The 17,706-nt window shown below is 36.1% G+C and overlaps 1 protein-coding gene across 4 annotated transcripts in view; it reads left to right on the top strand.

Moving 5' to 3' along the window:
• Nucleotides 1–13,053, top strand: part of gnas (GNAS complex locus) — a 61,376-nt gene extending 48,323 nt beyond the window's left edge. For 2 of the 4 annotated variants that reach the window (XR_012408217.1, XR_012408218.1), the window contains exons 6-12: nucleotides 6,217–6,271; nucleotides 6,417–6,490; nucleotides 6,927–6,985; nucleotides 8,394–8,514; nucleotides 8,633–8,763; nucleotides 9,357–9,804; nucleotides 9,858–9,975. Coding sequence is in view for 2 of the 4 variants with exons in the window: in XM_001335696.7 (XP_001335732.1) it covers nucleotides 6,217–6,271; nucleotides 6,417–6,490; nucleotides 6,927–6,985; nucleotides 8,394–8,514; nucleotides 8,633–8,763; nucleotides 9,357–9,424; nucleotides 12,534–12,680 (655 nt within the window). In the remaining 2 variants the exon portion in view is untranslated. Of the gene's footprint in view, nucleotides 1–6,216; nucleotides 6,272–6,416; nucleotides 6,491–6,926; nucleotides 6,986–8,393; nucleotides 8,515–8,632; nucleotides 8,764–9,356; nucleotides 9,805–9,857; nucleotides 9,976–12,533 lie in introns of those variants that run through there. The other 2 variants (XM_001335696.7, XM_005172124.5) reach the window with 1 other exon arrangement.
• The last annotated feature ends 4,653 nt before the right edge of the window (nucleotides 13,054–17,706 follow it).

Raw genomic sequence — 17,706 nt, 5'->3', positions numbered from 1 at the left:
TTACATTTATGAATGTAAAATTTTGTTAGCCAAATAATTAAAATAATTAAATAAAAACAAAAAGGGATGGTCCAGAATTTATTTATAAGGCTTGAATGTGTTTATGGGGTGCAAAGCAATGTGTGCTCATGTTTCATTTGTAGAAAATCACATTGTTATTTTTTTTTTATATATATCCTACTTCGATAATATACAGCTACTCAGCTAACATGAAAACGAACTCTGAAGACCCATACTCAAGAGGCTTTGATTGGTCAGCTAACATAATATGCTGTGATTCGCAGATCAGCTCAACATTACAAGCATCACTGTTATAACATTACAGCGCCTCTGGCCACGCCCCTTACCTGCGCGGGGTGTAATCTGCGTAATCTGAAGGGTTAATGACATCACTAACCTGGATGTATTTTCTGTAGTCTACAAACTTCGCTGTTCGCTGTAGGCTTTGTTAAGCTAACTCTGTAAAAGCCAATGTTTCACTTTGGATTGAACTTTGAGCGTCTTACATTCAGAGATGTTTTTTATGTTCACACAGCTACGTTACACATCAACTAAAGTTTAAAATGTGATATTATAGTGGACCACCCCTTAAAACGTTTATTTATAGATTACTTTAATATAGTACAGCACCCAGCATATTTCACTATACAGTTTGCAGCATTTTTTTTATTTTTGCATAAAAAATGTTGTGAAGGAGTTCGGGTTGGGCCGATAGACAATGCCATCGTCCATCGATGATGGCCGATAGACAACACGATCCTCCGCCCCGCCCCCCTCACAAACCTGCTCGCGAAAAACACACAATCAGGCCCCTTTTACACTAATACGTCTTTGTGTTAAAATGGCATTTTAGAACAAAAATTATCCACACAGTTTTAGCTAGCATTTCTGAACAACCTTCCATCCGCTGAAAACACACATCCCGTGACCACACACACACACAGACACAGCCACACACATTATAATGCGATTATCTGAGCTCCAGAGAGCAGTGCACGTTGGACAGTTTATCAAGGATGTACCGCTGGATCGCGTCTCACTAAAGCAGTTAAACATGATATTTAATTAATCTTGTCTATCTAACGACTCTTCTGTCTTTTGAATCTTTCAAAAACACTGCTTCAATCTTTCGCTTTCACACTTGCACTTAGTAATTCTAGTGAAAACGTCAGATACTGTTGGTTGGTTGCTGTTTGTCTTGCACCTTTTTTACCGACCAAGTTTGTCGACACCATTAAACGACACAGATCACTCTACCTTTTCACGCCAGAGTCGTGCGGAAAAAGTGATTGACAGGTGGTAATTTGTGTGTAACTTTATTTATTTATGATTTGTTTATGGGCAAAACAGACACCATGCAGGTCATGTTGTTGAAACGGTAGGCTACAAATAATTAATTCATTAATTATTAATTCACCTCCGCCTATGACGACGATGCCATTGTCCATCGCGATGTTTCATATTAGACATCGTACGATGCCAAATTGGTCGACATCGCCCAACCCTAGTAGGACTAAGTAAACAAGTTTGAAACTGTGAAATGTCTTAATATTCAATTCTACAAATGTTACATTTTTTATTTATTTATTTTTTTTAAGAGCATCATCTAGTCAAGAATATCGTATAGAAGCAAGATGGTAATACTATATATTATATCTGTCAACTTTAAAGTCTGTGTGAACTGGAAGTTGCTGAGACTAATTTCAGTATGTTGATGCACTTCCAACTGAAATTGAATACTGAGTAGGGGGCGGGGCTTTCTTGCGCATCATTGCCTTGTAGCAAACTAACAGTAAGAAGGGGGTGGATAATAACATTGCGGCTTAAGCCGTCGAACTGACATCATCACAGAAGTATCACCACTCCAAAGAAGCAAATGGTCTCAAGTTTGATTGTAAATTTCCGAAATTTACCTTTTAATTCAGTGGATTAACTTGCAAGAATTCATTGTTCACCACAATAGTAATAGTGAGTACATTTACATCAGGGGTGTCCAAACTCGGTCCTGGAGTCCCGGTGTCCTGCAGAGTTTAGCTTCAACTTGCTTCAACACACGTGCCAGGAAGTTTTTAATATCTAGTAAGAGCTTGATTCGCTGGTTCAGGTGTGTTTGATTAGGGTTGGAGCTAAACTCTCCAGGATATTGACCCTCTAGGACCGAGTTTGGACACCCCTGATTTACATGGACACCATTACTCTGATTTTAATACAATTAAGACAATACTCTAGTCGGATTAAGGTAATCTAAAAATAGCTGTTTACTTGGTGGACTCCTAATTAAAGTCATAATCATATAAGTAATAATCAACAACAATAATATTTAAGACATTTAGTGGCATTATTGAACTGCAGTTCAGACATGTAAGCACCTTAAACTATTATCGTTTTGTAGTACTACTCGCTACATTTTGCGACAGGATGCACACACAGCAGTTGTCAGGTGTTTGATGACGAACAAATGAGAATGGCTTTAAGCAAAAGAGCTCATATTTAGTGCAAAAAAGATGACTATGCTCTTATTCAGTACCTCCGAGTTTGTCACTGAGGCATGAATGAAACGTGAATGAATTGGCCCAAGTTGCCTGTTGCTTGAATTTGTATCTGCTTTTGTTTGTTTGCACGCATAGTGTGAGAAATTAATTGCAGTTAAACGAAAATGGAAAAGCTGAAAATCACAGTTGATTATTTTTTCATGTTCGGTGCCATGACCAACATGAATTGTTGCGTGAAACGCTGGAGAAAACTAGCATCAAATGGTGACGTAATGACGTTAATCAAACTATGTACAGTGGTCCCTCAGTCTCGCAGATTTTTTAGTGCACTTTGACATGTTTTTTTTCTACAGCGCATTGTGTTCTGCGTCCTGATTGGCTGTAGACCATTGTCAATCAATCTCTTCCGTTCCATGTCTCCTGTACAGTACAGAATGCGTTCAGTTTACAAATTCACATGAATCTTCGATTTCTAGCAGTGTGCCTCTGAAGTGCTGGACTTGTATGTTTGCAAGTTTTCTCCCCAACAAACCTCACAATGCTGACCAAACATTCTGCACGTCAAAGGCACCCAAAAGGCAAAGTTAGCTGCTAACAATCGCACAAAACGTTGGACTTCTGGACATGCTAAAGGAAGGTAGAAGTAACGTGAGTGTTTAAAAGAGAAAAGTGTGAAAATGTTATGGCCTATCTGGGAAAAGAGTGTAGTGAAGGGTTTCACAGCCTTAAAACATCTATAATTATTGTAAAAAATAAAGCCGACTACTTCACGGACTTCACCTATTGCGGGCTATTTTTAGATCGTAACTCCTGCTATTAACAAATATTCTCAAGTAACATCTTAATCATATTTTATTATTCAGATTAAGGTAAATAATTAGATTACCGATGTCCATGTAACTGTAGCCAGCGTGTGCTAGGAAAATAAATATGGCCTCATTTGAATAATATGCAAGCCTCTGTGATGTTTCTTAAAAAAAAAATCAGGAGCCAATTCTGAATGAGAAGCGTTTTGCTTGGGCATTGATTGCCATCATCTATGCTTTTTTGCTTGATTATTTCCGATGTGTGTCTCTAAGATCTCCATGCGCGAAGAACCAAGAGGCGAGTTTGAGGCGTACCACCATCTTGCAGCCGTTTCGTCAGATAGCAGCTCGACTAAGACAGCGTTTCTTGATTCCCCCTCCCTCCCTCTGTTTTGCCCTCTCTTCCCCTCTGTTTCCTCCCACTAGAGCCGATCCATTGACTAGAGCAGCGTCTGACTGAGAGCTCTCTGATCACTATGACTCAGAACCCTGCCTGCTTTGATCTGCAACACAAACATGCGCCACCTGCTGGCTGATGCCGCAGCTGCAGATTGTGTCAGCTGCCATTTGAAAAATTTGTGTGTGAAACTTTCGCTGAGGCTTGTTGGCATTGTGTAAATGCAGGATTTAGCTTTATTAAAGAGTGTGCTGGGTTTTTCAAGCTTTTCGGATTCAAATGAAAGGTTGGATGAGCTTATCACACTATGGACACCAACACAACAGTATAGGATTGTTTGTATATATGTAGAAGTCATGTGGTGGTGCTTTTTATTTGTGCTTGCTTTCCAGATGTAAGTTGCTTGTTCGGAAATGGCTGAACTTTGGGTTGTAGATATTATTATTCCTTCTCCTAAATCATTTAAATTAAATATATTTGTATTATTGCGTGTTTCAAAACAATTCAAGTTTATTTGTGCAGCACTTTTTACAATTATTGTTTCAAAGCAGCTTTACAAAAGGTGCACATTATTGCATTACAGTCAAATTAAATTAAAGCTACAATCAATTAGGCAGGTTTAAGATTCTGACAGTATGATAACCTTGGATAAAAAATATCACGGTTTTGCGGTATTGTGATAACTGCTCAAAAATATATCCTTTTTAAAATGTCTGCGTAAAAAAACAAAAGCTTTTTTAATTTTGAACACAATTTATTTTATTTTTGAGACATTTAAAATATTTTGGAACAGTAGCTAAATGAATTACTGACGTCTGCTGTCTTTATTAGTAACAAAAACTCAGATTTCTTTACTATTTAAAACGGCATCTTTGGATATCTTTTCACCTGGAGATACTGTTGTACTAAAAAACGACAAAAAACAACGTAAATTTAAAAAAAATGTGCACATACCTTAGGAACGGTATAGCAGAAAATTTTTGGCGGATTTAAAACCTTGACTTTTTCAAACCGTGGTATACCTTGAAAACGGTTATCGTCCCATGCCTAAATCAAATATAAGTTGTTATATACAAGCATGGTTAGCCTGCAGTTTTATAGCATATAGGAAGGGCCAGACGGAATCTGCAGACGCTTTTTGCTATTTCTGCTGAGAATTTTGGTAAAAATCTGCAGATTTCTGTGGAATTACTTTGAAAGTATCATAACTAAAACCTTAATATGTTCAAATAAAAAAAAATAATATATTTGGTAACACTTTACAATAAGGTTCATTAGTTAATGCATTTACTAACATGAACTAATCATAACCAACACACGTACAGCATTTATTAATCATAATTGAACATTTACTAATGCATTATTAACATCCAAGTCCATGCTTGTTAACATTAGTTAATGCACCATGAGTTAACATGAACTAACAATGAACTACTGTATTTTCATAAACCAACGTTAACAGACATGAACATATACAGTAGTAAATGTATTGTTCATTGTTTGTTCATGTTAGTAAATGCAATAATTAACATTAACTAATGAACCTTATTGTAAAGTGTGACCATATATTTTTAACTTTTATTTAATGTTTAAAATGCAAATCGAATTAGATTCACTTTATTTGGTAAACAAAGGAAGTGTCGTATAAAATCTCTACTAAAAGACAGAAAATATTACTGTACAAACTGTAAATCAGATGCACATTTTCACATTAGTCAATAATATTACTGCAAATAATTTAAAAACTAAATAAATATAGATTTACACACATTTACTCAAGTAAATAAACAGAATTAATGATTGGCGCACACAGATTCCGTGTGGACCTACATATACAGTTGAAGTTAGAATTATTAGCCCCCCTGACTTATTAGCGCCCCTGTTTATTTTTTCCCCAATTTCTGTTTAATGAGGGGAAGATTGTTTGAGCACATTTCTAAGCATAATAGTTTTAGAAACCTATTTCTAATAACTGATTTATTTTATCTTTGCCATGATGACAGTAATTAATATTTTAGTTGATATTTTTCAAGACACTTCTATACAGCTTAAAGTGACATTTAAAGGCTTAACTAGGTTAATAAAGTGAACTAGGCAGGTTAGGGTGATTAGGCAAGTTATTGATTAGCGATGGTTTGTACTGTAGACTATCGGAAAAAAAAATAGCTTAAAGGGGCTAATAATTTTGTCCCAAAATTGTTTTTAAAAAAAATTAAAAACTGCTTTTATTCTAGCCAAAATAAAACAAATAAGACTTTCTCCAGAAGAAAAAATATTATCAGACATACTGTGAAAATTTCCTTGCTCTGTTAAACATCATTTGGGAAATATTAAAAAAGGAAAAAAATAATCAAAAGGGGGCTAATAATTCTGACTTCAACTGTAGGTGTACATGTTTAATGATGTCTATTAAGTGTTTATTTCTAGTTTCACAAACAACATATCAGTCTTACTTTATTGATTCTGAGGTAGAGATGATTAAATATTGGGAAGTTACTAATATAATTTTCTCTCTTTTCAGTTTCCTGGACAGGATTGACACTGTGAAACAAAGTGACTATACTCCCACTGATCAGGTTTGTAAAGATTCAGCAAAAATTCCCCCATGCTGGAATTCGAACATGATAGTATTTAGTCTTATATCTTTGGTCTAATGATATTATAGTGTCTGATGTCATTTATTGTGTTTGTGACTCCTACCTTTGTCGTCTTCCTCTTTAGGACTTGCTCAGATGCAGAGTTCTGACTTCAGGGATCTTTGAGACAAGATTCCAAGTGGATAAAGTTAATTTTCAGTGAGTTTAACCAGGAGGCTTTTCACAGATTATTAAAACTTCACAGAACTATAAAACAAAATGCAATAGGACAGTAACACAGACATAAGCACAGTCGACAGCTTGTTGTTGGTAAAGTCTAGATCGGATATGCGGCCGGTCGGAAGTGCGATATGGACATCAATTATAGATCATTTTTTATGACACTGTATAATAATAATTAATATTTTACAGTACTGTGACGGTTGGGTTTAGAGTTGGGGTGAGTGCTAATAAAAAATACAATAAATGTGAAATGTAATAAATATTATAAATAATTCTGGCTCACTTCCGGCCTCAACCATATCCTGTCTAGCAACAAGCCATCTTATTCTCCTTTTTAAGTTGCACATCAGTAATAAGTGCTTGATGTAAACATGTTTGTGGCCTGACTAATGCATTGTGTTATTTTGTCCAGTATGTTCGATGTTGGCGGACAGAGAGATGAACGCAGGAAATGGATCCAGTGTTTCAATGGTATATGTTGTGCATGTTTTATTTTGCGTTACATGTAGTTTTTATTTGTTTTTTTATTACTTTATTGCTCCATCAATATGTTAGGGAAGATTAAATGCATTTAGTTACGTTTAGTTTTTATTCCTTTTTATTACGTTAATCCATCTAGATGAAATCTGATATCAAAGGGAAGATTAAGTGCAGTTTTGTTCCATTTTGTTTTTTATTACTTCATCGATATGGTTTTAAATGCTGATATCATAGGGAAGATTAAATCAGATGACTGGTGATTAAATGTAATGACTAGTGCTGTAGATGTTTAGTAAAATAGTTACACTAATAGAAGTAAATTAGTAACACATCTAATATACTAAGATCTATCTATCTAATCCATCCGTCCATCCATCCATCCGGCAATCTATCTATCTATCTATCTATCTGTCTGTCTGTCTGTCTGTCTGTGTGTCTGTCTGTCTGTCTGTCTGTCTGTCTGTCTGTCTGTCTATCTATCTATCTATCTAATCTGTCTAATCTGTCTGTCTGTAAATGTATCTATTTATCTATCTATTTTAGTTCTGTTTTTCCATCCATTCCATCCATCCATCCATCCATCCATCTACCTGTCTGTCTTTATCCATCTATCTATCTATCTATCTATCTATCTATCTATCTATCTATCTATCTATCTATCTATCTATCTATCTATCTATCTATCTATCCATCTATCCATCTATCCATCTATCCATCTATCCATCTATCTATCCATCTATCCATCCATCCATCCATCCATCCATCCATCCATCCACAGTGCTTAGCATATACAAGTGCACCCCTCACAAATCTTTTTTTTTCTTCATATTTTTAATAGGAAGTTCTGCAATATTATATTTGTGTATATAAATTAGATTTGTCAGTACTGAAGCCAAATCTGGAGCTTATCTATTAAGTAACTTACGATAACGGTCCAAAAACTAGCACACCCAATCGTATATGTTATAGAAAAATGTTAAATACAGATTTAAAAAAAGAGAAAAAATCAAGAGAAGCAAAATAATTGAAAAATTTTGTAGGTTGTAACTTTATTTCTTGAATTTAACTGTATTTTTTTCTATTTCTAAATGGGTTTAGTGACTAAAATATTATTTTAATAAATATATCCATTTAATAAATCTGTTTTGTTCAATTGTACCAAAATAAATTGCCTATATTCACTGAGATTAAAATGTTAACTTTCAAATGGGGTATACTTAATTATGCTGAGCACTGTATCTATGTTCACAGAATCAGCACAAATGTTATTAACCTGGCTAATACATTTTCTTATTAATTAGTATTAATTTATTGCAATCAAGAAATAATTATAGAATAGTTTGTTTGCATGCTAGTTCAAAGTGAATGCTGAAAAAAAAACTTGTTTTCTTTGTTACAGACGTGACAGCCATCATTTTCGTGGTAGCCAGCAGCAGTTATAACATGGTGCTCAGAGAGGACAATCAGACCAACAGACTCCAGGAGGCACTTAACCTGTTCAAGAACATCTGGAATAACAGGTACCTTTTTAAACACGCTCACACACGTAGAGAACTAGAAGGCTTGATGAAGGTGTTCTTAAGTGTTCCGATGATCTTTTTCTAGATTTCCTCATCATTTCTCTTCTTCTCTTTTCAGGTGGCTTCGAACCATTTCTGTCATTCTGTTCCTAAATAAGCAGGATTTGCTGGCTGAGAAGGTTTTGGCGGGAAAATCAAAAATTGAGGATTATTTCCCAGAGTTTGCACGCTACACTACACCAGATGATGGTCAGTGAAAAAAAAATTGTTCATGTAGTTTAATTGAGTACACAATAGGCATGGACCGGTTTAAGATTCTGACAGTATAATAACTTTGGATAAAATCATCGAGGTTTTACCGTATTGTGATTACTGCTCTAAAATATATCATTTTTAAATGTCTGAGTAAAAAACTTACACTTGTTTTCCCTTTTAAACACAATTTTGAGAAATATTTAAAGTATTTTGGAGCAGTAAACATATCGGGCTAAATCATTCAAACAAATCATTGACTTCTGCTGCTTCATTAGTTTCAAAAACAATGATTTCTTTACCATTTAAAGTAAAATCTTTGAATATCTTTTCTGATGGGCATACTGTTGTCCTAAAAAACTTAAACAAAAAAATGTCAAAAATAAATAAATAAATAAATAAACTCACCCTAAATAAATAAACTAACCCTAACAGTAGGAATGATGGTATTGCATAAATACCAACTGCTATCGTCCCATGCCTAGTACACGTTCTTGTATTAACCCTAATTGAATTGCATAGTGAACTCATAAACTAGGAAATCAAAGTCTGTGTTATAGTTAAGAAACCTCTGCTTTTATTTCCAACAGCAACACCAGAGCAAGGGGAAGATCCAAGAGTTACGAGAGCAAAATATTTCATCCGAGACGAGTTCTTGGTGAGTCTGGTTGTTCTCTGTGAGACAAAAATCATTATGCAACACTCTATGTATTTAATTGTGGCAGTTGAGGAAAATACAACCTATATATTAATCAGTGATTTGTTTGATTTCCTTTAGAGACGTTAATACTTTACGGATTTTAAATAAATTATGCCGTTCTTGGAACCCTTTCTCATGGTTTGAAGATTTGATGTCTTTTCTATATATTGAAAAAATTAGGTTGACATTAAGAGGTTCCACTGAAAAATTTTAGAAAACTGGGATCCTCAAATTAATTTTGTCAGGAATACAACGCAACTCTTCACTGATTAATAAGATTTCTATTTTTATTTTTTTCTTTCAAGACAGATCTCTGCCTTTTTTATTCATGTGTGCGTGTGTTATTTATATTTTATGTATATTTATTTAGTTGCTTTGACAATTCTTGTAGGTGCTAACGTTGTTGTGTGTGTGTGTGTGTGTGTGTGTGTGTGTTTTTAATTCTCCTCCTTGGGGTGGGATGGGGGACTGAGGGTTTTTGAATTTTTTTGTTTACCCTTAGCTATTGTAAAAAAAAAAAAATGTGTAAAGTATTTATATTGGGTTTTTTATGACGTAGAACTGTGTGATTAACTGAAATCTAATCGCAATTTAAAACATTGCAATTAGCTAATCGCAAGAAGCTGCGATATGAAAGATTATTTCATTCCTCTCGGCCAGAGCAAATGCGTAACTGCCGTCTGTGTGTAACAGTCTTACTAGCCAATCGAGTGAGGACACTTTCGTTCTGCCCAATCAGAATTGTGTAAACAAACTAAAAAAATAATAATAATAATTTCAGAGTTGTTTCAGCCATGTTTGTTTGCTGAGTGTTCTCTATTTTTATAGTTATTATTTTTTGATAGTATAATAAGCTACACTATCTCCCTAATTTAAGTTCAACTTGTTTACAGAAAGGTAAGGTCATTTTATTTGTGGCTCAAGAGAAAAATATTTATCTTTCTTATTTCTAAATTATTTTTTTTTAATTTCTGAATATTTAAAAACAAAAGTAAATAAATGTCTTAGTAAACATCTTTTCAGTTCCTTTTTTTAACTAACACTCACTGCATTTTAGCAGTAAGAAGCTACGATACAGGTTATTGAGCTGAAGCTTGACTACAAAATTAAATCGCAAATCAAATCGAAATCGCAATATGAGTCAAAAAGTGCTTTGGAATGTGCATTTTTATTGGATGTGTGACATAGCGTTGTGTTTATCACAGCTCTGCCAGCTCAAGCACATCAAATGAAAAGCAAATGAGAAGCGTCTTAAAGGGGCGGGGCATGCCAGATACTAAAGAGCATTTGATTGGTTATGATGTGATGAAAAACTAGAATGGGTTGACGTGAATAAAACCGTTGATCCATTTAGGCGGAAGCAACAAACTGAAAGCTTTACATGTTTATATCAGTTGTATATCTTCTAAACGTGAAATTTGTCACTGTTTTAGAGCACAGTAGCTCATAGATATCCGATAAAATATGGATGCTCAGATCAGGATTTTTGCAGCCGTTCGCAAGTACCGATTCTTTGTCATAGTGATCGGCCGACACAGAGTACTGATTCCAAAGCTTTATAATGCATTAAGCAATTCAGTATGAACCTTAAGGGAAGATCTTGCCTTAATTAAGAGAATAAATGAAGGATACTCCATGTAATACCTTAAACACGTCTCTTATAACTATTTAGGTGTGAATGTGTCATGTTCAGAACAGCTTTACAGAAAACAATTCATTCAGCTTTGGCTTAGGCAGTGTTTAATATACAGGAGCGCATGTGCATCTTCCTCTGCTCTATTTGTCTGTCTGTCTGTCTTAGTTCTGTCTTTCCATCCATTGATCTGTCTGTCTGTATCTGTCTATCTGTCTGTCTGTCTGTCTGTCTGTCTATCTATCTATCTGTCTGTCTGTCTGTCTGTCTGTCTGTCTATCTTAGTTCTGTCTTTCCATCCATTGTTCTATCTATCTATCTATCTATCTATCTATCTATCTATCTATCTATCTATCTATCTATCTATCTGTCTGTCTGTCTGTCTGTCTGTCTGTCTGTCTGTCTGTCTGTCTGTCTATCTTAGTTCTGTCTTTCAATCCATTGTTCTATCTATCTATCTATCTATCTATCTATCTATCTATCTATCTATCTATCTATCTATCTATCTATCTATCTATCTATCTATCTATCTATCTGTCTGTCTGTCTGTCTGTCTGTCTGTCTGTCTGTCTGTCTGTCTGTCTATCTTAGTTCTGTCTTTCAATCCATTGTTCTATCTATCTATCTATCTATCTATCTATCTATCTATCTATCTATCTATCTATCTATCTATCTATCTATCTATCTGTCTGTCTGTCTGTCTGTCTGTCTGTCTGTCTGTCTGTCTGTCTGTCTGTCTGTCTGTCTGTCTGTCTGTCTTAGTTCTGTCTTTCCATCAATTGTTATATCTATCTATCTATCTATCTATCTATCTATCTATCTATCTATCTATCTATCTATCTATCTATCTATCTATCTATCTATCTATCTATCTATCTATCTATCTATCTATCTATCTATCTATCTATCTATCTATCTTAGTTCTGTCTTTCCATCCATTATTCTATCTTTCTATCAGTCTGTCTATCTATCTTGTTCAGAACAGCTTAACAAAAAACAATTCGTTCAGCTTTGGCTTAGGCAATGTTTAATATACAGGAGCGCTTGTGTGCCTTCCTCTGCTTAAAAACTCATAAACACCTGGGATCGGTTTATGAAATGGGCCAGATTGGCGAGTACCAATTGAGTCATGAAATGTGATTGTCTGTCAATAGCGATCGGAGGATGCCTACTAAAATACGAAGAATACTTATACTAACATCTATAAAACGTTATTTTAATGTCACGGGACCTTTAACATGACTACGAAACACTGAGGAGAAAAAATTAGTCGTAGAATTACTGCTTTTATAGTATTTTAGTGAGCAAAAGACACTTCAAAACCTCTCCGCTCATATATATCTAAAACTCAAGGATGTTGACTTTAGTAGATAGTTTCTTTGTCTTTCATTTGAACTGATTTAATCCTGATGAGGTATTGCTTTGTCTATTCAGAGGATCAGTACAGCGAGTGGAGATGGCCGGCATTACTGCTACCCCCACTTCACCTGCGCCGTGGACACGGAAAACATCCGCCGAGTGTTTAACGACTGCAGAGACATCATCCAGCGCATGCACCTACGACAGTACGAACTCTTGTGATCGCAGCAGGGATGACAGGACGCAAACTCACCACCTGAACTTTCTTTAGGCCCCCCTGCCCTACATCACGCCCCAATTTCAAAACCACGAACCTTCAAACTGATGAGTCCCCACCTCTTACACACACATGCATATTATATAGATATATACATATGCGTATGTATATATATTCACATATATATATATACATACAGACACTCACACACGCACACAAACACACACACATGGCCTTTCTCCATCCTGAGTGACTAGGGGCTGGGGCAAGGGGACGCACTGTGTTACTGATGAAAGCGTGGCTGTGATATCTGGCAAAAAGACTTGTTAACACAGCCAAGGACTACCGATGTTAATAAAGAGAGAGAGGAAAACAAAACATGTGAGAGGGAGAGGGAGGGGGGGGCGAAAAGAGGGAAGAAAAAAAAAAAAACTGTCCGGGACTGCTCAGGACAAGGAAGCCATTTCGTACACATGCAGACACATAATGCGTCCAGCTAAACTCCTGACCCGCAGTCCTATGTATGTTACATGTCAAACTTGTCTTTTTTCCAGTCATATGCCTAAACACACGTTACTTATATTGATGCGCACGCACAAGACATACACACGCTATTCTTATCCTCCACCATTTTGGTCCTGTTGAACGTGTAGTGCCTCTGTGCGAGCCTGGTGTGTCCCTTTCACCTTTTCCCCCTTTTTCCCCCATCCCACAAGGTGGGGTCGGTCCCCCCCTCCCCCCCTTGGTTGAGAGCAAAACCATGGACCATACATTTAAAACAACAACTAACAAACAAACAAAAGAAAAACAGAATGTAGAGCAAAAATGTATCCTCCCCGCCCCAACAAACCTAGAGGGTTTGGAGCTTTTACTGCTCCGGGTTGCTTTGCGTGTGGAGCAGAGAATGACTTGAACACAAGACCCATCACATGACTCGCTTCTCAAGATGCATCGCAGGAGAGGCGAGCGCATGCAATGCTAGATTCATGCAGAACAGTGAACTAAATGCAGTGCAAAAAATCCAAACTTTATATATATATATATATATATATATATATATATATATATATATATATATATATTCCTGTAATAATACAACCTTTTTTTCGTTAGTTTCCCCAGTTTGTGTGTTGCTGTGTGCAAATAAGCACCATTTTAAACCTCTTGTTTTCCTGGTTGCTCTCTCCTGTGTCATTCCTCCCTCTCCTGTTCTTTCTCTTCTCCTTATCTTTCTCTCTGTCTCCTCCCTACTGCAAAAACCTTGTACACTGACACGTGGGGACTTCATCAGACTGAGGGTAAGACAGAGTAATGACGCGAGACATGAGAAGGATGTCTAACGGATGGCCTAGTCGCTCTCTCTCTCTCTTTCTCTTCCCCCTTTCCTCCCCTCCGACTTCCTCTCCTCCCCTTTAGCCTGGCTTTTGGTCTGTCTTTTGATTTCTCTGCTGGATCATTATTCTTGTACAGACTGTAAAATGTATTATTTTGTACAACTTTATTGAAGAAAAAAGTAACTTGTAGAAGCTCCCTGTGCCTTGATCACGACTGTACGTGTAAAATGAGCTAAGATGTAAGTAAGATATGTTTCATTGCGCTGTTTGGCTCTGCCCTGCCTCTGTCGATTCCCTTGAACTCTGACCCCCCCCCTCGACCCACTCCCCGATCGCCTGTTTGCTCATCAGACTCTGGGTGGACGTCGCCCGCCCTCCTCCCCTCCTTGCGCCGATCCAGGCCTCCCTGTACAACTCTAGAATGAAACCGGTGTCAGATCGGCAACTGAGCGTGACTTTTACTGGCACTGCTTATCAGTGGAGTTTGGGGGAGATGCTGTCTGTCGCATCCCCCCTCTGCTCTTTTATTTTCATTCGTTTAACCTGCCTCTGGTTTATGTTTTAGGATTCAAGGCGAGACGCCTGATGCTGTGTAGTACAAAGCAAGAAACATTATATACAGTATATATAAATATATATTTATAAGTGTAAATATATTATTTATATATATGTGTTTGCTTTTTACAGGTTTTCTTTGCCTTTTTTGGGTCAGTGTCAACAATAGTCTATTTTCGAGGCAGGGTGTGGGGCTTTTTTTTTTTGTTTTCTTTGTTTCTTTTTTTTTTTTTTAGCTTTAACTCTGTTAAAGGAGAAAATCCAAATGCAAAAACATTGCTTGTCTCTTCGTAAAAAAACCAAATTCCTTTGCTAAAAAAAAAAGAAGAGTGAAAAAGACAGCAAATCTGTCGATGTATTAAGTGTACAAATTGTTTTGATAGCTGCACAGTCAGATATTGGGTTCATATCCCCCCCTCCCATGGTATTCATGTTTATTTCTTTATAAAAAAAAGACGAAAAAAGAAAAAAGAAAAGAAAAAAAGCTGCTCTACAAACTGACATACTAACAAAAAGAGGCCGCCCATCACCGGACAATGACCAATTGTAACCCTCTCTGTACCACACTTCCTGTCCTGCTACCCAGTCACATGAAAGCAGGGGCCAGCTTTTGGTGCTCTAATGGTCCACTTTGTTACACAAACAAAGTATTTATTTTTGTTTTATTTATTTGTCATTTTATACTACTATTGTTTTTTTTTTCCCAAAAGGCCATAATTTGAATCAAAACTCTAACGTTGAACCGGTTTGATCCGGTTGTGTTTTCTGCAAAATGTGGTACAGCCGTTTTATATATATATATATATATATATATATATATATATATATATATATATATATATATATATATATATATATATATATATATATATATAAAATAACATTTAATACAAATGTTATTCTATATAAATATCATATTTGGTTATGGGTGTGGGATTGGGGTGGGGGGAGATGTTAAGCTATGACATTTTAGTATGTTTACTTTTTTTATTTTCTAGTTCAGACTCGCTGCAGCAATAAGTGAGTGAGATTTGAGTACCAAACGCCCCCTTGCCTGACTCTGTCTCTATAAGAAGTGTTTTCAGTGTATATGTTGCTTTTTTTTCCATGTCTCTCACACTTACTGTACATTTTGTACAAAGATTCAAATTACAGCAGTAAAAGAAGAGTGTAACACTGTCTGAGTGGCACACACCTGCACACACACACACACACACACACACACACACACACACACACACACACACACACACACACACACACACACATCCTTTTCACAAGGCTAACTCTGTTTTTTTGGCCCAAATCAAACTATAAAGGAAAATGTAGTTGCTCTTTCAGTGATGGTGGTTCTTAAAGGTCTAATAGACGATTTGCTAGATCGGTGGTTCTCAAACTGTGGTACGCGAGCTTACATCTAGTGGTACGTGGAGGGATTCCTGAGTAATGAAAGAGAAAATGTATATAGTTTTAATCATTTGATGCGTACGATAACGCCGATGTGATGAACATTGGCTGTTCTCTAAAGCCTACGATCAAAGAGCTGTACTTAGAATGTTTACTTTAGTGAATCACGTCATCAGCTGCTAAAAATCCATCCAGTTAACGCAGAACTGGAGAAAGAGGCAGATACACGCTAAAGCAGTGGTCCCCAGGCCACAGACCGGCACCGGTCAACGAAATGATCAACTGCTGTAGATCACAAATGATGGCGACTGTTCACATATCGCACCATTTTCACACGCAAGTTCATTATTTATAGTTGAAGTCAGAATTATTAGCCCCCCTTTGAATCATTTTTTTATTTTTTAGATATTTCCCAAATGATGTTTAGCAGAGCAAGGAAACTTTCACAGTAGGTCTGATCATACTTTTTCTTCTGGAGACGGTCTAATTTGTTTTATTTCGGCTAGAATAAAAGCAGTTTTTGATTTTTTTTTTTTATGAACCTTTTTAAGGTCAGAATGATTAGCCCCTTTAAGCTATATATTTTTCTATAGTCTACAGAACAAACCATCGCTCTACAATAACTTGCCTAATTACTTTAGCCTGCCTAGTTAACCTAATTAACCTTGTTGAGCCTGTAGATGTCACTAAGCTGTTTAGAAGTGTCTTGAAAAATATCTAGTCAAACATTATTTACTGTCATCATGACACAGATAAAATAAATCAGTTATTAAAAATGAGTTACTAAAACGATTATGTTTAGAAATGTGTTGAAAAAAATCTCTTCTTTAAACGGAAATTGGGGGAAAATAAACATGGGGGCTAATATTTCTGACTTCAACTGTATAATGAAGGTGCAAGCAGTGCGATGCACTTGCTTATTCCAGGCGTGCGGAGTTGCCGACCGTACTGCGAATCACGTGACAATAACCGACTGATCAGCTTCATATTTTATATGGAATACAATTTCGTCAGTCTGATTATCTCAGACAAACACTGCAGTGCTTTTTAATTTTCTCCATAAATAAAACATTGCTGCACTCTGATACAAGTTCTGTCAGCTTGACATCCTCTAAAAAAAAAAAAACAGGCTCCCTAGCAACATACATACAAGTTAATGTTTCGATTTCAGAAAGTTGAACAAATATGTCATGAACATGCAAAATATATTTCAAAAGGTATCAAAAATTGTATAAGTATGAATATGACATATAGCCTATATTTATAATACCCAAGCGACATTTCCTGGTTTAAATGAATAGGCTACTAAGTTAATACTTTACATTAAAGTACAGCAGTTTTCTCCTGACTTTTTTAGAACAGCGCCATTTTAAATTAGGCTGGTGTGTCAAACAGACTTTAGACTTTAATTGCAAAAGGCTGTCATTGACTTAACATTGGATCAAACTTTGTGAGCTCTTACTATCTATACTTTTTCAAACTGTTATACCTTATCTACTGTATATGTCTGTCTGTCTTTCAGTTTTTTTCTTTCTTTCGCCCATCCATCCACCCACCTATCCATCCATTCATCCATCTATCTGTCTGTCTGTCTTTCAATTGTTCTTTCTTTCGCCCATCCACCCACCTATCCATCCATCCATCCATTCGTTCATTCATCCATCCATATATCCATCTGTCTGTCTGTCTGTCTGTCTGTCTTTCAGCTTTTCTTTCTTTCGCCCACCCATCCATC

The sequence above is a fragment of the Danio rerio genome, chromosome 6 (assembly GCF_049306965.1).
Source record: "Danio rerio strain Tuebingen ecotype United States chromosome 6, GRCz12tu, whole genome shotgun sequence".
In the NCBI taxonomy this organism is placed as follows: domain Eukaryota; kingdom Metazoa; phylum Chordata; class Actinopteri; order Cypriniformes; family Danionidae; genus Danio; species Danio rerio.
The sequence above is the reverse complement of the archived record's forward strand: the minus strand, read 5'-3'. Positions and strand labels throughout refer to the sequence as shown.